A 22,118-nucleotide genomic window follows, 5' to 3' on the forward strand; every position below is an offset into this window, starting at 1 on the left:
TATGTTAGACATGGAGCCATGTTCTTTGCATACATTTTCGCAAGAGTCCCTCACAGCAACCGTATGCAGCAGGTTCTGTTATCATTCCTGTGATGCACGTGAGGACACTGAGATACAGGTTAAGCTGGAGAATAATCAACTTCAAGTATTAGATTCACACTCTTTAACTTAAATGGCTCTACATCAGGGCAGAAAGTAAATGTCAGAGTTAGGGGACAAGGGAGAGAAGGTAATGGCTGCTGCTCAGGGCAGGGGGTCAGGATGGTGAAGTGGTGGGGTGGAGGAGATATCACAGTAGGCTTGACCTACTCCTAGGCCATTTCCATGCAGAATCAGTGACCATTCAAGACATGTAAGGAATGCCTGTTCTGAATTGGAGATTGAGCTGGTACCAAAAATCTAGTGAGCCAGATAGAACCAAAGCTAAAAGACTGGTTCAGGTTATAGACTGTAAACAAATTATTCAAATATAATTGTTTAAGTCACTGTTATAAACAATGCTATGAAGAAGAGGTGAAAGGTGCTGGGAGGGCATGTATCTGGAGGTATGGCCTTGTTTGTCCGTGTGGTCACAGATGGCTTTCTTGAGCAAGTGTCTCAAGTAAAGACTCAAAGTAAAAATAGAAGCTAGTCTGGTGACAAGGGACAGGGAGAGAATTGCAGGCAGAGGGAACAGCTCATGCAAAGGGCTCGGGTTAGGAAAGGCCACCTTGGACAGAGAATGTGCCAAGGATGGCAAAAGTTCCATCTGGGGATGTGCAGCCTGCCTGGGAGGCATTATCTGAACTTTGGGTTTTGTTCTGGTTGGCCATTGGAGGGCTTCCAGGAAGGGAGTGACATGGTCAGATTGATTCACTGAAACCATCATGCTGGCTGCTGAATAGAATGTTTGTTAAGGCCTGTCACGTGCTGGGCACAGTGTTGGGGGCTAGAGATACAACAGTGAGAAGAGTCCTCCCTGATAAATTTCACAGCTGGCTGGGAAGACCAAACATTAAGTAAGTCACTGCCCCACAGTGTGATCTGTGCTGTCCCGCAGAAGCACTGAGTGTGGCGGTGCCTAACCAGTCATGGGGAATCAACTGGGGTTCCTTTCATTACCAGGTGGTTTGCAGAAGAGTGTTCAAGACCATTTATTTTGGTAGTGGATTCCATCATATTTTGTTCATCAAAACAAATTAGTATCTATTGAGTATCACACCACGGGGAAAATGTTCTGCTAGATGAAAGGAGCTTGTGGTCCAGTAGGAGAGGCAAGAGGCACAAGTTCAGTTCAAATCAACAGGTAACTTTTGAGCAGGTTTATCAGACACCTAAAATATATAAGGCAGAAAAGACACAGCAAAGACCATGGCTTATCATTCACAGCAAACTGACACAGGAACAGAAAACCAAACATCACATGTTCTCACTCATAAGCGGGAGTTGAACAATGAGAACACATGGACACAGGGAGGGGAACATCACGCATCAGGGCCTGTTGGAAGGTGGGGGGCTAGGGGAGGGATAACATTACGGCACATACCTAATGCATGTGGGGATTAAAACCTAGACGACAGTTTGACAGGTGCAGCAAACCACCATGGCACAGGTATACCTATGTAACAAACCTGCACCTCTACACGTGTATCCCAGGACTTAAAGCAAAATAAAATAAACTTAAATTAAATTTTAAAAGACCATGGCTTAACAGCTGAGTAGGGGAGGTAGACATTGTTAGTTTAACTTCCTGTCACTCAAACCCAAGCTGAACACGAAGTCAACAAGCTCCATGAGACATGTAAAAGGAAAATACTACAAGAGTTCCTGCTACAGTCATTAACCTTTATTGCTCCATTTTAAATTCTTCATTTGTAAGTAATCAGGAAAGATATTTACTAGCAACAGCTGCACTGAAGTTGGTGGCATCGTATTTTCTCTGAATGTCTCTACTGGGAGAAAACTCAGTGAATATTGATTGAATAGCTATTCTGGGCAAGACGTTGTAATATATGTTAAATATGCAGCTTGGTTTCTTATTACATTTTTCTAAGCCCATAAACACTCATAAAAATGTGTGGGGAGTGCTCTTTTTCTTCTCTCTATCCTTTTGCCTTTGGGCAGAGTGGGGGAACATGTTTTTGTTTAAATGTCTATTCTTCGAGTTTTTTACTAGATTAAAATATGGAAACATTTTGAATATGGCAGTAACTTCTTATTGAATTAAAAAGTGAATTGAGCTACAATTCCCCACTTATTTTTTTTCCACCCTTCTCTCCTCCCCCACAAAGATGGGAAGTTTGAAGTCTGTCCTATTACTGTATTTTTCATTTTCATTTCCTGCTCACATTTAATCCATGTCAGGGACAACGAAGAAATGCAACTTCGTTACCCAGCATACAAGAGACTTCTTAGGTCTCAATATTCAGATTTAATTGTGTAACATCCAATTATCAGTTCTGTCTCCTTGTTTTCAGCTCAAGGCAGTGCATCTGATTTGTTACATTAGAATATAATAATACTGACCCTGTCCATGGGAAGAGTTTTTCTATAACTGCTTCCTCAGATCTGATCTCCTTTATAACCATCATACCATTCATAAGCAACGGAGATGAAACCACTTCTCTGTGGGATTGAAAAGGTCAATTGAAACTAGCAGCCGCTTTTCCTCATGAAGTACCAGCAGCAAATTCTGTCTGCTGATATTTGGGGAGACGAACAACCCAAAGAGAAGGGGTCATTTTAAAATAGAATGGCTTCTCTGTGCTCGACTCCTTCTCATCAGTAGCCTCTACATGGCCTCTTGCCAAAACCAACCAAGTGTTACTTCTGCGCTTCAAAGCCATCTGCAGTGACACAGCAGCCTTCAGGGAAGGTCACTGGGTGGACAGTTCTCCATGCAGCCTTAGTAGGCCCCAAAGTGCTGCTTCATCCCTCCCTAAACTGTAGTATAAAACCTGCAAAGCAAGGTGAGTCCAATTCTGTGCTGCCCCATATTATAGGGAGGGAAACAAAGGCTGGTATCTCACAGTAAATGCCAGACCTAACCCCCGAAGTCACCTTGGGAGTGCACAGGTGACCCAGGCATGAGGCTCAAGGGAAACTGGTTACTCAGGCTCACCCAGGAACCACAGTGGAAGGTATAGAACTGGAAGACAGAGTCAGATCCAAATACGAAAATAGGAGGGCGTAACTGAAATTGACATAAAGAGAAAATGCAAATGAAAACAAGGAGGCTTAGGAAAGACAGGCTAGCCTTGTCAGAAGACCCAAGGGATAATTGGGGGGAGGTTCTTTTTGGAGGCCAGAGATTGAGGCTCATGGTCACTCTCTTCTGATATTAAAGAACGCCCTTTCTAGGGAATAGTGTGAGCTCTGACATCAGAATGAGAAAAATCCAGTCTGGCCAGAAACTTCCAACTTGAGATTCATTTCTGTTACCTTCTCTAGTTGAAAAATTAAATCTGATGTATCTAACAACGTAAAAAGATGCTTCTAAAAATCAACTATCCTGGTGTTATCAGGAAACATTTACAGGAAATAGGTGTAAGCATTCGTCAGTATGACAAGATATTTACAAATCAGGTATTTTGAGCATGGAAAAATATTATACAAGGGAAAAATGTTTTATTCATTATAGTGATAGCTATGTTTATGCATAAGATATAACTAATTTTTTAGACTTTGTCTTGTGACACTGTGGAAACCCCTACAGTAATAGTTTATCCAGAAGCATGGCTTGTGTAGGTTTTTTTCAACTGAGCGCCAAGGGGGTAAAAAATCTAATCTGCGTTGGCTGGGTTATGTAGGTCCATTTTTCAGTAGTCTACCACACATCATTCCACATGATTTATCTTTTTTTTTTCTTGAGACTGAGTCTCACTCTATCGCCCAGGCTGAGTGCAGTCATGCAATCTCAGCTCACTGCAACCTCCAGCTCCCGAGTTCAAGCAATCCTTGTGCCTCCGCCTCCAGAGTAGCTGGGATTACAGGTACCCACCACCATGCCCGGCTAATTTTTGTATTTTTAGTAGACACAAGGTTTCACCATGTTGGCCAGGCTGGTCTCCAACTCCTGACCTCAGGTGATCCACCGTCCTCAGCCTCCCAAAGTTCTGGGATTACAGGTGTGAGCCACCATGCCTGGCCTCCACATGATTTATCTAAAGTTCTACAAGGGAGAAAAATGTTTGTATACATCTACTTATATATGCATATATATGTGTGTATACGCACACACACAGACACACACACGAAAAAAGAGAGAGAGATCACTAAATTTTTTCTAAACAATGAACCTGAGACTGTTGCTTAAAGATTACTGTATTTACCATAACTTGATTTGTTTCCTCTTTTTCTGTTTTTGCAGAAACCTAACACTATCCTGAAATCTGATTACCAGCCCTTGGCCATAAAGAACATTTCCACCCTGCCTGTGAACTTGTTGCTGTCAACATCTGAACCCTTCTTTATATGTGAGACTGATAAATCCCTGCTGCCGGCAACTCCTGAGGTACCTCAACAGGGGGCTGTTCTGGCAAGCTGTCAGAGTCGGGTGGGTGTGATAAAGGAAGAAAAGAGTAGTGATATACCACCCAACTTCAGCTCAGAAAGATGTAAAGGATCTGGGAAGCAAACAGGGAAGACTACAGAAAATTTAAAATGAGTGGTAAATCAATTCCACTACCCATCTGTAGAACACTACCATTCACGGTGAGAACTTCAGCTCAATAAATTCACCCTTCGCTCCTGCCCCTTCTAATGAAGCCGATCCACAGATAGCAGTGACTTCTACTGATAATAGTTAAGATCTTTTCATTCTCCTCCCTCAAGTCCAACCAAACCTCCATGCTCAAGGAAATTAGGAAATAGCCAAGTCCCGTCCCCAGACCAGTGAGCCCACTTCTGAATACGGAGAAGTCTGAGTGGGGCTAAGGGAGGAGGTTATGGGCTTGTCCCAGCCACTAGTCTGCAACAGGATGCAGTGTTCTCTAAACAACCTTCCAAGACTGTCCCTGTGATCCTCTGCAGGCTGTGAGGATAGCATTGGGAATGGTAGGTCCATGGGCCTGTGACACTCTAGGAGAGGAGAACTGAGGGAGAAACCAGACCCCATGTTTTGCTCAGCCTCCCTCTCTTTTTTTTTTTTTTTTTTTTTTTTGAGACAGAGTTGTGCTCTGTTGTCCAGGCTGGAGTGCAATGGCACAGTCTCAGCTCACTGCAACCTCTGCCTTCCGAGTTCAAGCTATTCTCCTGTCTCAACCTCCTGAGTAGATGGGATTACAGGTGCATGCCACCACACCTGGCTAATTTTTGTATTATTAGTAGAGACGGGGTTTCACCATATTGGCCAGGCTGGTCTTGAACCCCTGACCTCATGATCTGCCCACCTTGGCCTCCCAAAGTGCTGGGATTACAGGCATGAGCCACAACTTCCAGCCTGCTCAGCCTCCCTCAATAGGGAAACAGCTAATGAAGATGGGGTATGAAGGAGAAGGGGGCAGACAGCAATCATGAGGTCTCAGAAGAGGGAGGCTGAGACTTAAGGAGATTTACCATGAGCCACACTCTGGGAGATAGATCTTTGGGGAGAGTGGGGACAGCATACTTGGTGACAGCGTGTCCCATCAGTAACCAACCGGAGGCTGTGGGCTGCGCACACCCTGCCCCTCCATCACAGATGCTTTGAATGAACAGTCTCATTCAAGCAGGAGCTCAGAAGAAACTAGCTAAGATCTTCGAAGGGAGAAAGGAAAAGAGGAAATGATTATAAGCCAAAAACAGATGAAAACTAACTGCAAGGGGAAGCACCCAAGAAAGAAGACCAGAGGCACAAATATGTGTTCCCTACATTCTCACACCAATTACAGAGAATATGGCCTGGCCTTAGAAAGAACCCAAGGAGGAGATGCAGGTATTGAAAAGGAGATGCAGAGTGAACTCAGAGCACAGAGAACAAATGGGTGGAAAAAGGAAGATTCAGACGTGCGCACCTTTCTCAGTCTGGGCGGTGGACAAGGCCCACTCTTATCCCTCCTGAGATCTTTTTTTATTTTTATTTTTTTTGAGATGGGGTCTCACTCTGTCACTTAGGCTGGAGTAACAGGCACAGCCGCACAATGTCAGCTTGCTCAGCTTCAACTTCCTGGCTCAAGTGATCCTCCCACCTCAGCCTCCTGAGTAGCTGAGGCCACAGATGCCTGCCACTGATCCCAGCTAATTTTTTAATTTATAAAGATGAAGTCTTGCTATGCTGCCCAGGGTGGTCTTGTTGAACTCCAGGGCTCAAGCATTTCTCCTGAATCAGCCTCCTAAAGTGCAGGGATTACAGATATGAGCCACTATGCCCAGCCCCTTCTGAGACCTTAATAAGATAAACAGAAATTTTCAAAAGAGAAGGAAGCCAGAGCAATAATATAAAGGGGGAGGAGGATGGGCATCTCCAAATGATGAGAGATTGAAGTCAATTTCTGGAAGATAGAATGAGGTTTGGAGTGGGTTGGAAAAAAGACACAAAAAATCTGCATCCCAGAAAATGTTCAAATGAAGTTATAAAAGGTGAAGCAATTGTTCTGCCCTGTGGTCTGGTGTAACTCTGGGATCAGAGGCAACAATTATGAGGACAGGGCAATAATTATAGGGATTCTTTGTGCACCAGCCCCCATTCAGGAAGCATGGACAGCTGGCTTTTATCTTAAGAAGAATAGTGCTGTTCTCCAAATAAAATTGGTTAAGATATCTGGGGAAATCTAGTCCTTCTAATGTTGCCCGTGTTAGGACCCCAGAATAAGCCCTCCTCACTCCACATTCAGATATCTGGCTGTGTCCACAGCTTCATGGCCACCTCTCTGCCCAAGGAAACTATTTAAAAGACAAACCCTACTATAAGAATTGAGAAGCAGTGGCCTCTGAGTCAGCAGAATGACAGAGTAGGTCAGGAACTACTGTTTTTTTATAATAACTCTTATAGTACGGTTTCACGTTTTATATTGATCGTGTGTATAATTTTAAGAAACTCACACACATAATTTAAAAAATAAAGAACTTCAACCCAACAAGAAAAAATACCAACAATCAAACAGAAAAACAGGCCAAAGAAAATAACAGGGGCTTCACAGAAGGGAAAAAAAAATATGCTTAACTTTATTCATATGAGTGAAAATACAAATTAAAATGACCATGAAATACAGTTTTTAACCTATCAGATTGGCAAAGAGCAAAAATTGGCTAGTGCTGTGTTTTGGAAGGGCATGTGGAAAGAGTCTCCTGCAGTACTAGACAGTGTATGTTGTACATTGGAAGGCAATATGGTGGTAGCTATCAATAATTTAAATGCTCATACTCTTTCACCTGGTAATTCCATTCCTGAGAATTTATCCTACAGACATAAACACAATACACAATATGACTTATATGCAAGGATGTTCACTGCAATGTTGATTATAAGAGCAAAGGATTGGGAACCAATATCCATCAATAGGACATTGGTTAAATAAAAGATGGCAGAATTATATGATGGAATGAAATGCAGCTGTTAGAAAGAATGAAGCAGCTTCATAGTACTGATATCAAGTGATCTTCCAGCAAGAAAACTGAAATATAGAACAGTGTATATGATATGCTATCATGTGCAAAAAATAAAAGAATATTTACAAATATGATTTTATGTTCATAGAATATCTCTACAAAGGTAAACAAGACACTTTTAACCTTGGCTTCCTCAAGGGAGGGAAACTATTGGCTTAGGTAAGAGATGGGGGGATGGACACAAAGTCAACTTGCTTTTTCATTGTTCTGTCTATCCAAAATATCAGTGAAATATTTTTTTGTTTTTTGTTTTTTGTTTTTTTGAGACGGAGTTTCGCTCTTGTTACCCAGGCTGGAGTGCAATGGCGCGACCTCTGCTCACCGCAACCTCCACCTCCTGCAATTCTCCTGCCTCAGCCTCCCGAGTAGCTGGGATTACAGGCACGCACCACCATGCCCAGCTAATTTTTTTTTGCATTTTTAGTAGAGATGGGGTTTCACCATGTTGACCAGGATGGTCTCGATCTCTTGACCTCGTGATCCACCCACCTCGGCCTCCCAAAGTGCTGGGATTACAGGCTTGAGCCACCGCGCCCGGCCAATATTTTTCTAACATTTTTAGAAATAAGTCCTCACCTTGTCCAAGGACAAAATGATATGGAATATTTTTAGAAACAAGGCCTCACCTTGTGCTAGGACAAAATGATAGGGAATATTCAAGAGTGAGACATATCTTAGTAAAGTTACAGGACTTATTGACAACCAAGGAATTCTATGGTATCTAAACAGAAGAGACCCATCAAGGGAAGATTTTAGACTAACCTCAGCCTTCTGAACAATAACACTTAATGCCACATGGCAACACAGCAATGACTACAGAGTTTTGAGGGAAGGAAATTTGGCTCAAGAATTTTATAACTTGCTAAAGTATCCTTTGATACTATTTGAGTGTAAATGTAACAGACACTTTGTGTGTAAAGATAACAGACAGGGATGCTCAAGATGCAAGGACATTTTTTCATTCCTGAGCACTTTATTTGATTCTTCTAGGTGATTGCACGTCTTCAGCAAATTAGTTTTTCCAACGGGGTGCATGAGTGCTAGATTCATCTTTGAAAACCAATTTGCCAGTGACATGCAGTCATCTAAAAGAATTAAAAAAGGGGCTCAGGAATGAAAAAAAGCTATGAGGAAAAGATGGATAGGAGGACTTGATCCATTTAACTATGGAACAGAGACAACACAACTTTTGACAGTTGGATTTCAGAGCAGAATGTTTTAAACCTCACCTTTTTAAAATTCACTATAGCTAATAAAAAAATGGGAGGTGAAGGAAGCATAGGTGTACTGATTTCATGCCCTTCTACAGCCAGGTGTCAATAAGAGATTGTCTAAAGTTGAAACTGCTTAACATTTAGCCATCTCTCTTCTTTATTGTAAAGGGATAATAGTAATAGCAACCATTTAAATACCTTGCACTATGTGCAGGGCACTGCCCCGAAACACCTCACATATACGTTAATTAACTAGATCCTCATAAACAGAGGTAAGTGTTATTATTACCCCTGTTTTAGAGATGGAGAAACTGAGGCCTGGTATTTTGCCCGAGGTCTTACAGCTAGTAAGAGGCAAAACCAGGATTTGGATCTAACTAGTCTGGCCCCAGAGCCTTTAATCTTAGGAATTAATATCCCTTGTATGTGAAACATTTCTTCAGGTTTTTTGCGGGGGGCGGAATTCAAAAATGATATTTTTTCGAAAATACTATCCTCCAATTCCATTTTTGTAAAATCTTAGTATTCCTCCATCACGTCTGGAGGAACATCTACCAAATGATTAACTCTGATTGTGTATTGTGAAATTTAGGATAAATTTCTCATTTCTTCTTTGTGTGTTTATATATAATATAAATTGTTGTATCATTTCTACAAAACAATAAAGTCATTTCCCTGAAAAAAAAATTAAGTCAATCTTCAAAATATTTAAATACCAAGTGTGATAATACCGAGTGCAGCAGATGCCATGATCTACGAGGGTGGATCCTAACTTAATGCCCAGCCCCTTGTGCTAGTGGTAAAATCAAAGGTCAGGTGGCTGATCTGGCTTTTAACTGGGAGGAGGCCAACAGAAGAATCATTACTCTCTCTCTGGTTGTTGAATTAGGTGAGTGGCTTTATCATCCAAAACCATCTAATCATGTCATTAAATGCACAGTTAAATACCGGAACCATTTAAGTACAGTGGAAAGATGAGGTGCACTGAAAAGAGATTCATTCCTGTGTTCATTCTTCCTGTCTGCCTCAGGGCACTTGCTGCAAAACCACGAGGTGGCTTTCATGCCCATTAAATGTGGGAATTGAGCAATGCCTAAAAAAGCCAACTCATAGCCAGCCTTTCTATGAGAAGGTGTTACTGCAGACACTGGCATCAAGGAACACATAGGGATTGGAATAAAAGACAGAAAAGAACAAATAAAATGTACTAAGCAAGCTCAGGACTGTCATTTTAAGTTGAATAGAAAACAGCGGAAAGTGGATGACACTGTGCTTAAAAGTTAGGATTGCTGACATTAGAAAAGAAATTAAATTATCTAATCTGTCCCTTTCTGGGTCACTTCTAGAGTCCCCCTGCCCCCCAGTGCTTTAGAAAACCCTTTTAAAAATTTCTTAAGCAAAGAATTTCTTTCACTTGCCTAAAGGCATTTCACAACCAAATTTATTTTTAGTTAAGAATATTTTATAATAGTTTTTCATTGTTGACTTTTCCTTTACAACTCCTCAATTTTTATAACCTCACACACTTATCAAAATCTCTTCCTTTAAATAATTCCATATTTTCCTTGCTTTTATTTTCAACTAATAAAATATGTATGCATATACATAAGTATCTTTACTTACACGCACTAGCTGTTTACATATGAATGTGTATATGTATGTTTTTCATACTAATATGTGTGTGCATAAATACATGTGTATCTGTATGTGTCCATAAATACATATAATGTGTATGTCTGACTGTCCTGTTTCATGTAGCAGGGTAGAAAAGCATAATACAAAAGTTGGTAACTACCCTATTATCTTGTTTGTAGCCTATTAAACTGGAAATTGATGAAGAAAAAAACCTGCTGATCAAGTTTGACCCCTCCTACAGAAACGATCTGATCAACTGGGTGGCAGAAGAAATTCTTGAAATTAAGTATGTGGAACACCCTCAGATAGACAGCCTGGACCTGCGTGGAGAAGTGCATTACCCCAACCTTAGCTTTGAGACAATGGAGTTGGATTTTGGCTGCATCCTGAATGATACTGAGGTCATTCGCTACGTTACCATCACCAACTGCAGCCCCTTGGTTGTGAAGTTCCGCTGGTTCTTCTTGGTGAATCATGAGGAAAATCAGATAAGGTACCACCAGCAAAGAACTCTCACACAACTCTGCTTTTCATTCATTTTCTCTTTCAGTCTTTTCACAGGGTTTTCTGTGTTCCATGTACTGGCCATTCATGAATATTTGCAGTTTTGACAACTAATTACAGACAGAATTAACAAGGAGCTTAAAATCGTGATCCTTCCTAGATTTCCTAACAGGAAACATAGATAAAACATCTTTGAAAGTCCCAATCATCACCGAATTAACAAAACAACATCCATAAGCCCATTTTAGTTTTGAATCTAGTGGTAATATCATTAGAAATTCATATTTAGTCTTTGTAGAATTTTTAAAAATTATTTTATATACAACTTAACAAATTTCTAAGTGTACAATACAGTATTGTTGACTATAAGTATACCAGATTTCTAGAACTTATCTTGCTGCACTGAAACTTTCTGCCTGTTGCCCATTTTCCTTTCTCCCTAGCCCTGGCAACCAGTCATATCATGCAGTGTCTGTCTTTCTGTGACTGACTTATTTCATTGAGTGTAATGTCCTCAAGGTTCATCCATGTCATTGCATATTGCAGAGTTTCCTTCTTTTTAAGGTTGAACAAAATTCTAGCCCTTCATATGTGTATAACAAATTTTCTTTATCCATCCATTTGTTAATAAACATTAGGTTGTTTCTGCATGTTGGCTATTGTGAATCTTGCCGCAGTGAACATGTGAGTGCTAGTATCACTTTGAGATTCCGATTTCAATTCTTGGATGAATACCCAGAAGTTGAATTGCAGAATCACGTGGTAGTTTTACTTTTAATTTTTAAAGGAACTTTCGTAGTCTTTTTCATAGTGGCTGCACCATTTGACATTCCCAGTAACAGTGCGCGAGGGTTTCAGTTTCTCCGCATTCTCACCAATACTTGTTTGATGTTTCTTTGGTAACACCATCCTAACAGGCGCGAGGTGGTATCTCATTGGGGTTTTTATTTCCCTGATATTAATGACTGAGCATTTTTTCTATACCTGTTGCCATTTGTAGATCTTCTTTGGAGAAATATCTATTTAAGTCCTTAGCCCATTTTTTTTATTAGATCATTAGTGGTTTTTTTGCTATTGAGTTGTAGGAGTTCTTATATATTTTGGAGATTAACCCCTTATCGGATATATGGTTTACAAATATTTTCTCTCATTCCATAGGTTGAATTTTCACTCTATTCTTTCCTTTGCTAGGCAGAAGCTTTTTAGTTTGATGTGATCTTACTGTTTATTTTTGGTTTTGTTGTTGCAGAATTTTCTTGAAAATCATCTCAAAGTCAAAGCACAGACTGAGTAGGACCCTACATTGAATATGTGCAACACTGAGCTCCGTGTTGTCTGTTTTGTGTATTTCAATGGGTTTCTGTCCTGGTTCATATATGTATATGTATAGACACACACATAATTATAAAATAGTGGGAGGCAGCGATTGCTACATTTTCTTCTTGGTTGGCAACCAGAACTAATGGGCTTTGTGTATGTCCTTATTGGATGTTGTGACACTCAGTTGTTAGCATGTGAATATTGAACGGCCATTCTTAACTGAGGAAACCTCATGTTGTTTCCTTAGGGGCTTGTCAGTGCTTCCTGTCCATAATCCTCATCTTATGTATGACAGCCACCCTTTTCTCTCCTGCACTTGTTACCACGGTAACGATGGCTCGCTCTGAATGTCTTCCGTAGACATCTAAGGATGACCTAGCAAAGCATTGAAGCTGGCAGCCGGTCCTGGGCCTGAGCATTGGAGTCTGCTCATTAAGTACCGTGGACTGTTTGGGTTCGGAATGAAATTCTGTGGATGGTGAACATTTAATATAATTATGGGAAAATCAGCCAACCCAACCTACTGCACTTCAAATATCGGATCTTGTGAAGTGATTCTGATGTAACTCTAAATGAGTTTATTCCATCTGGGAGGAAGGACATGCTTTATTTATTTTTTTATTTTTAAGAGGCCACTTTCATAATTAAAGTGATACAGTCTTGAAAGTGTACTTGGCCACTACTGAAGATGATACACTTAATTTTTCATTGGCATAAGCATTTATTTAACCGTTTTTCTCTTTCTTCAGCGTCTCCCTATCTCTTGATATTGAGCCTCTGCTTATAATTTGCTCATTCATTTGTTCAGTCAGGGAGTCATTCAGAAAACATTTGATAAGTGATTATTGTCAGCCACATATTTAGGAATCAGCAGTATAAAAATGAACAGGATGTGATACCTGTCCTCAGGCTAGTGGGGAAAGCTGACATATACCAAAGTGGACATGTGGCAATACTGAGCTCTGTATGTGGGAGGCCTGTGCCCAGAGAAGTCAGAAAAGGCTGAACTGAGGAGCCACAGTTAAATGTTCCAGATGGAGAGGCAGGGAGACATTCTGAGTAATAGGAATAGCATGCATCTATTAGTTAGAATTCATGTGTTCACTCTGTTGCAAGTCATTGAAAACCTGACCCTAAGCAAAAATTAAAGGAAAGGAAATTCACTGGTTTTCCCAACTCAAAATTCCAGATTCATTTTGGCTTCTGGCCTGACTCAAAGCAAGGATCACACAATGTCATCATCAGAGCCAGGTTCTCTGTCTCTCAGCTCTGCTCAGTTTTGTGTGTTAACCTCATTCTCAGATCAGCTTTTCTCTCCTTATCACCCAGTGGCTGCCAGCACTGCTGGGGCCATGTCCTTTTACACTCTGATCCACTGGAAAACAGGATGAGATCTTTCTCCCAGAACTTCCAGGAGATTCACTCTGATCTGACCAACTGAGTCACATTCCTGTCCCTACTCCTCATCAGTCACTGTCAGAGGAGGGTGACACACTCATCATGGTTGACCTGGCCACATGCCTCACACCAAAGGTTGCAGATCATGATCTCAGAACCAGATGGACTGGAGTGGGTGGGAATGGGATAGATCGCCAAACAAAAACTGACAGAGGGAGAATGGATGCTGGAGCGCAAATGACACGCTCCTACCATGGTGTCAGCAGAGGGTACGTCAGCATGGCTGGTGGGCAGACCTCACTGGATGGGAGAAGTTATGGAAGATGAGTCTGGAGAGGCATAGTGGCAGATGTGTGTGAGAGGCCTGGTATTCCAGAAGGAATTAACACTCTTTCTTGGAGACAATGGTGAGATTTGTAATCAAGAAGGTGACAAAGGTTTTTTCAGAAAGGTAATGCTTAGCAGCATTCAGCACAGCAACCAACCCTGCCTTCCTGAAATATGTTCCTTTCTTGGCTTGCAGAACACCGTATTCTCCTCCTTTTCCTCTTGTCCCCTCAATAACTTCTCAGTTCTCTGCCAGCAGCAGCTCCGCAGGAGTAGAAGGGTACAGGGCTTCGTCCTAGACCCTCTCTTCCTGGAAATTGACACACTCCAGTCAGCTGCTTTTGCCAAGGCTCCCCAGTGCATATCTTGACTGAGCCTTCTCCGCTGAGTTCCAAGTCTGTTGCCTTCTTGACATCTCCTCTTGGACATCCCTTGGATGCCTCTCAGGTGATTTATGCCTAACATGTTCCACATAAGTAAGCTCTGTCCCTTCCCTGCTCCTCCCTGCCTCTCCTCAACACCCTGTCCCAGTAAACGACATCACTGCTCTCCTGGGAGGCATCAGGATTTCTTCCTCTCTAACCCCACCCACCCCGTCAAATCTACCACCAACTTCTACCTATTCTGCCTTCTGAAAACCTCATTCCCATTTCCACTGCTGTTACCCTGGCTCAAGCCACCATCACCTGTTGCTGAGACCATGGTCACAGCCCTACCTGAGCTCTCTGCTTCCACGCATTAACCACAGTTCCTACTCCCCTCAGTAGCCATGCCACTGCCCTGGGGTTAAGCCTTTAGTGACTACCCATGCTTCTTGGAATCAAGTACAAAGCACTCACTCAATCCTGCAAGGCTCAGCATGTGCTGGTCCCTACGTTCCTCTTCAGTTTCGCTCTCCCCTCCTGACACTGACCTTTCTGTTTACCCAACACACTGGCCTCTGTCCTGCCCAGTGCTGTTCCTGTCTGACTGCCCCTTCTCTACTGGAAGCTCCTCCCTAGCCCCACCTTGCTGACCCCTCTTCAGGCCCTCCTTCACCATCCTGCAGGGAAACCTTCTCCAAGACTCATCCTTAGGCCAGATCCCCTGTCATGGACATTGGTAGTCCCATCTCCTTGGTGGCTCCCATCTCACCTCTATCTACGGCTCAATGTCTATCTTCCCAGCATCTCTTAATCCCCATGAGGCCAGCAAGCACACCTGCCCTGTCACCTCTGGAGCCCCAGAGCCCAGCACAGTCCCCAGCACAGAGTACATCCTCAAAGGATGTTTCTTGGTGAATTGGCTGCTCCCACCTGGGTATTTGTAGAGAGAAGGAGATCATTTCATACCTGCCTTGAGATTCCTCTCTTAGCTTCCTGGCACCCGCTAAGTAGAACAGTTCCAGGCATAAATGTCACCAAGAGTAGACAAAAAAAAAAAAAGCCACCTGGTTTCCAGACAGACTCTCTCTGTGTAGGATGTCTGAAAAACATAAACCACTCTGGTTAAAGGTCACTTTTATCAGATATACAGAAACTCTAACTTTCTTATCCAGCTAGGGTTCTTCTAAGCTTTACATTTAGTAAAAGAAATAAAAGAGTAAGAGAGAGTTCTCTTTTTCTTTTATTAGGCGGGTCTGAGGTTGCCTAGACACTCTCACGTTCCTTCACAACACATGTCCATCTGCAGTGTGTGTGCATGCATGTGTGTGCATGTGACTCTGCAGGCAATTCTCATTCATTGATTTAAAGCATCCCTCTTGTTTGAGCTCACATTTTTTTCCCCAAGTTGGCCCTCATGTCACATCTAAGAGCAAAGAAAGAAGTAAAATGGACAAGCAGCTAAATACGCATTCAGTGAAAGGAAAAGGCAGCCACTGTCTCAGAAGCCTGTGAGTTCATACCCGTGACGGGAACCTGGGTCAACCATGGTGGATGGCAGTCTCTCCCTCTCCCACATCTGCATGTAATGAGCAAGCTGGCATAAAGTGCCAGGGCTGGGTATTGATGCCCACACAGATGTCACGGCAGAAGCCACCTTTTTATGAGGTCCATCTCTTCGGTGGAACTGATTGGTTTGATAAGAACACAGTGCTTCACGGCATCTGTGTGAAAGAGAAGCAGAAGGAAACAGCTGCGCTTGAACCAGCTTTTATCTTTAAGGGGCCAGACTAGAGATCCAACCCTCAGGGAGCTAAACGGCCTCTGGCTTGGCTGGTGTCTCTACCCAGCCTCAGAACGAGGAAGCTGAGGCTGCGCTTGAACTTAGAGCACGTGGGCCAAGTGGTCTCCATGGACAGCTTTGGTTTTTCATTTCCAAATCAGAGTATAAATAAATTGAATACAAGGGAAGCCAAGTCCCACAGCAAAGGAACATGTTATTCTCACATCGATTTTTCTATGAGGAGCACCAGCCAGCCAATTTTGAGACTGGAAGAGGAAGGCGGAAGGCCTGGAAGGAAGCAGGAGGAAGAGCCTCATTTTCTAGATTTCCATCTCTGTCTTCATCATTCCTCAACTTCTGTTGCTTCAAAACTGGATTTTGTTTTGTTGTTGTTGTTTTTTGTTTTTGTTTTTGTTTTTTTGAGACAGAGTCTTGCCCTGTCGCCCAGGCTGGAGTGCAGTGGTGTGATCTCAGCTCACTGTAACCTCTGCCTCCTGGGTTCCAGTGATTCTTCTGCCTTAACCTCCTGAGTAGCTGGGACTACAGGCATGTAATACCACACCCAGCTAATTTTTGTATTTTTAGTAGAGACAGGGTTTCACCAAGTTGGTCAGGCTGGTCTCCAAGTTTTGACCTCATGATCCACCCACCTCGGCCTCCCAAAGTACTGGGATTACAGGCATGAGCCACAGCACCCAGCCTTTTTTTTTTGGAAGCGAAGTCTCACTCTGTCACCCAGGCTGGAATGCAGTGGCACAATCTTGGTTCACTGCAGCTTTAAACTCCTGGGCTCAAGCCAACTATTATAGCTGGGACTATAGGCAGGCACCACTGTATCTGGCACCACTGTATCTGGCTGATTTCTGGATTTTCATTGTTTTTTGTTCACTTGCTTCTTTTGTAGAGACAGGATCTTGCTATGTTTCTCAGGCTAGACTCAAACTCCTAGGCTCAAGTGATCCTCCTACCTCAGCCTCCTGAAGTGCTGGGATTACAAGTGTGAGCCACTGTTCCTGGCCCAAAAGCGGAACTTTCTCAAATGTATTAGTGGTCGTTGAGAACCTGGGATGTGGAGTCAGACATGGCTGGTTAGAATCCAAGCACTGTGCTCCTAGCCGTGTGGCCTTGTGCTGCAGTTTACTCACCTGTAAACTGGGGATGATTTAGTCACCTAAAAGAGTTGCTGTGAGGATTAAATGAGGTCTGCCTATAACATGCATACGTCCCTGAGGCATGCTGAGCACTCCCAAATTGGTGACTGTTTTTAGGTTCTCTAACAGTCCCTTCCTTTGTACCAAATGCTGCTAAGCGAAGCAGCCCCAGAACCCTAATAAGGGCTCCTACAGGTCCTCCTATGGGAGCTATATGGTCCTTAGACACCCACAGATGGACCCAGGTTCCTTTTCCTTCTGACAAAGGATAGAAAATCCTTTTCTTACACCAAGCTGCATTCATCAAGGCCAAAGCTAGGCTTTAGCCAAACTTTGCCGTGGCCTGTGTGTGGCTCAAGGGAGCCAGGGCCAGGCAGGCCTCCCCTCTCTACCCATCACTCCTCCCTGCAGCCAGATAAGCCCAGACCTTGCCTTAGAGGCATTCCCTTGCTTTGCCCAAGGGCCCAACAAGAAAATAAAAATGTTTAGGCAACATGTGATTATTCTTTCTTTCAAAATAAACATTGCTTTATTGAATCCCACAAGGGCAGGCACTAGGTACCCTTAAACCACAGCTGTCCCCAGGCAGTTCAGGGTGCTGGTCTCCAAGTCAGACTTTGCCTCAGCCACCTGCCCCACGTGACCCAGTTGGGTGGCTGAGCCTCCCTGAGCCTCAGCTTTCTTGTGTGAAATGAGGCAGAATAATAATGGTGCCATCCACTGAGGGATGTGGTGAGGATGCTAACGGCCACTTCTTTATTGAAGAAATTGATGAGTGCATGCCTCTCTGATGTTGCTACCGGGCCATATTTCAGCACCCCAGAGGCAGTTTTGAGATATTTTCTCCTGCAATCAGTCTGAGCCATTTCAGGACATGGGGAGGTCTCACAGGGGCCAAGGGCCACAGGTGCCTCTTGCTGATCTAAGTTTTTGTCCCTTCCATAAACATCCCTCTCTTCCCCACCAACCCTGTACCTCTCAGAATGCTGTAAGCTCCAGTATTTGTGTTTTTCTTTTTCACCTCCCAGGGAACAGTTGGATTGAGGCCAAAAGCAAACATTTGGCCCTGGGGCCAGAGGGAAGATGGCCCTAAGGAGGGGGCAAAAGGGTCATGAAGGGGAAACAGAATCAGGGGCCACAGTCCATTTTCTGCCCCCTCAGCCCCCTTTCTTCCCCACTCTCTCCCTGCTGTGTCTGAGCCAGGATGGCAGATTTACAGCACAAAGAGTGAGCCCAGTAGGAATGGGGGCCCTCTCCGCAGGAAGTTCCTGTGGCTGCTGTAACAGATCACCACAAGCTAAGGGCACGGGAACAACACAAATCTCTACTCTTCCCATTATGGAGGCCAGAAGTCCGAAATCAGTTTCACTAGGCCAGAACCAAGGTATGGACAGGGCCATGCTCCCTCTGCTCTTTCCAGAAGCTCCAGGGAAAATCCCCGGCCTTTGCTGACTTCCAGAGCTTCATTCCTTTCATTCTTTGTATTCCTAGGCTCTGGCCCTTCCTCCATCTCGAAAGCCCACTACATGGCATCCCCTCCTCCCCTTTCTGGAGTAGCATAGCCCTCTGCCTCCCTCATACAAGGACACTTGTGGTTAGATCACTGGGCTGACCCATATACTCCAGGATAATTACCCCTCTCTAGATCCTCAACTTAATCCCATCTACAAAGCCCCTTTTGCCATATAAGGTAACATTCACAGGTTCCAGGGATTCAAACATTGACATCTTGATGTCCCCTATCCAACCCACCCAGAGCCTCCAACATTACAAGCATTGAGTTTTCATACTCCCTTTACTCTCTTCCAGGCCAAGCAAGCTTTTAAAAATGGATCCTCTATTAATGACCATATCATTAGGAGTCTTTTGGTTGTAAGCAAACTTTCAAAAAACAAAAACAAAAACAAAACAAAACAAAAAAACAGAATTTGTTGGTTCATGCATCTGAAAAGTCTAGATTCAGGCTTCAGGCACAGCTTGATCCAGGACTTGAAAAACATCACCTGCACCCAGTGTCTCCTCCATCATCCCTCAGCTCTGCCCTCTGCCATATTACCTCCATTCTCAGTCAGGTTCTATACATGCATGGTTGCAAGATGACTCAGCAGCTCCAGCTCTTCATATGCAGGTTCAAGTCTAGCAGGAGGAAAGAGAGGCTCTTTCTCTGAAGTAAGTCCTGGGAATGCTTTGCTGTAACTCACTGGCTGTGATTGACTCCTGCTTCCTTCACCTATGGTCTGGGGAACTCACCTACTCCTGGGCTAGGCTGAATGTCAGAGATAGGCTAGTTCCCAGACGGAAGTGGAAAGTACCTGACCAGAGGAAGGGAGAATGGATTCTGGGCAGCAAAGAAGAAAGATTCCACCTTCATGACTCATCAGGCTCATTGCCTTTCCCTTGCTAATCCTAAGCCAAAGAAATGGACATCTAATTATGAAATTAGGTGCCACCTGCATGGAAGGGTATTGGAGGAACAAGACCACTTTACCAACGCCCTGATACGTGCTAGGCTGGTTTACGCCTCAGGCACTGTGGAAAAACAACTTGCAATCAGACTTCATTCCCAGAACAGCCCTGGCACCATGCAGCCCTAAGCACCAGCCATGTAGGCACCTTCACGTTTTCTCTAGGAAAGGTAACCTGCCTATTTTTGAGACCTTAGAGTAAGACTATTGGTACAGTGTGAACAATTCATATCTTTACATTGGGAAAAATCTCTTTTAACAGCTCTCCAGAGCCCAAAGAATATGTCTCAAGTAGGAGCTATTTCCTGTAGACAGATGTATGTGGCAAAATCTTCAACATGGAGCTATTGGGAGCAATGAGAGGAAGCTTCTGTAATCTTGACCAACAGCAATAACTATGATTGAGTACCCACCATGTGCCAGGTGTCATTCTGACTCATTATATGTCATACAGCAATCCAGAGTGAGGAAGAATACCTGCTTTTAGGGATCTAGGCACCTGAGCCCCCACAGCAGATCCCAGACCCCATTTAGTAGGGAATATTGTGCTAATTTCATGAGGCTGGTCTCACCCTCATGACCTTATCTAAACCAAATTATCTCTTAAGTGCTAGATGACTAGTGTCTATGTATTGGACAGCACAGATAGAGAATATTTCTATCATTGCTTAAGGTTCTAGCAAACAACACTATTATAGCCAATTTGAATGCATTTAACAGGCTTACTATAATTAACATATGTAGAACATTGCAATAAAAAAAGTCTTCCTGCCCCTTGCACAGTTATGAAAAATTACTGTATACAAGGGCCTAAAGCAAATCTCTACAAAATAATCTGTTCTGTCAGAAGTCAATAGCAAATAGACAACAAGAAACAAGTAAACAAAAACACAGGCTTAGACATTTTTAAACATACTTCTGAATAACCTTAGATAAAATGGACAAATTCTTAGAAAAATACAACTTTCCAAAACTGAGTTTTTTTAAAAAAAGAAATCCAAATGCTCTTATAACCATTAATGAAATAGTTTCAAATATCCACATTAAAAACACACACACACACACACACACACTAAGCCCTAATAAAGAAAAGTTCATCCAGTGATTTAAGGAACAAATTATTTCAAAATTAAATTCACATAAGAGACAATATTGCCCAACTTATTTTATAAAAATAACTTAATTTCCATACTAAAACCCATTAAACCAGGTCAGGGACATAAAGATTTCAGGCCATTTGGACTCGTTAATTCAAAAACATAAATGGAACGCATTCACCAAAATATTAGCAAACTGAATCCAGCAAAGCAGGAAAGGGTAAGATATAATGAGGTTGAATTTATTCCATGAATGCAAGGTTGGTTTAACATTACAAAATCTAATAATTCAATTTATTATGTTACCCCATTAAAGAAGAAAAACCATATGATCATCTTAATAAATCAAGGAAAAATATTCAGTAGAACCAAACAAACTATTCATATGAAAATTCCTTAACCTGATCAAGGATGACGTTTTAAAATATCAAGACATGTTAAAGTCATTTTCTTTAAAATTCAGAAATAAGACAAGAGTTCCGTTTCTGTTCAACAATTTACTAAAGATCCCAGCCAGTGTAGGAAGACAGGAAAATAAATAAAAGAGACTAGATTTGGAAAGGAAGAAATAAAAGTCATGTAATGATTATCTACATGGGAAACACAAAATAATCAACAGACAAATTACTAGAATTAATAAAAGAGTTTAGTAAGGAGGATGGATTGATATAAAGTTACAAAATTCAATTGCATTTCTGTATAGCAGGAATAAATAGAAAATACAATGCAGTAAAAATGTACTTAGAAATAAATCTACCTTAAAAACACAGTATTTATGGATAAACAATAATTTTATTTGAAATCATTAAGGAAGACCTAAATAAATGGTGAGACATATTTGTTTCATTGATTTAAAAGACTCAATTTAGTAAAGATGTTATTTTTCCCCAGAATGATCTATAGTTTAAGTGTACTTCGAATCAAAATCCTGACAGGTTGATCCTAAGCTTTATGTAGAAGATGGATGAGACTAGCCAAGCTCCTAGATATCAAGCCTATTATAAAAATAAAATAAAGTTTAAAGCACAGTATTTGTGCACAGATAGGCAAATAGAGTAAAGGAACAGAATAAAAAGCCCAGAACCAGCTCCTTACATGTATGGAAACATGACAAAATTAAAATATTTGAATAAAGAAGAAGGCGTGGCGTATTCAGTAAATGATCCAGAAACAATATATCATCTATATAGAAAAAAAGCATAAGTGGATCCCTACACTCACACTATACAAGATCACACCTGTAATCCCAGCACTTTGGGAGGCCTAGGCAGGCGGATCACCCAAGGTCATGAGTTT

General features: G+C 42.3%; 1 protein-coding gene across 24 annotated transcripts in view; it reads left to right on the top strand.

Moving 5' to 3' along the window:
- HYDIN (HYDIN axonemal central pair apparatus protein) overlaps positions 1-22,118 on the top strand; it is a 516,394-nt gene that overhangs the window by 292,260 nt on the left and 202,016 nt on the right. For all 24 annotated transcript variants that reach the window (XR_008478211.2, XR_013530165.1, XR_013530166.1 and 21 more), the window contains 2 exons: positions 4,349-4,492; positions 10,595-10,908. Coding sequence is in view for 20 of the 24 variants with exons in the window: in XM_078357699.1 (XP_078213825.1) it covers positions 4,349-4,492; positions 10,595-10,908 (458 nt within the window). In the remaining 4 variants the exon portion in view is untranslated. The remainder of the gene's footprint in view (positions 1-4,348; positions 4,493-10,594; positions 10,909-22,118) is intronic.

The sequence above is a fragment of the Callithrix jacchus genome, chromosome 20, assembly GCF_049354715.1.
Source record: "Callithrix jacchus isolate 240 chromosome 20, calJac240_pri, whole genome shotgun sequence".
NCBI lineage: Eukaryota > Metazoa > Chordata > Mammalia > Primates > Cebidae > Callithrix > Callithrix jacchus.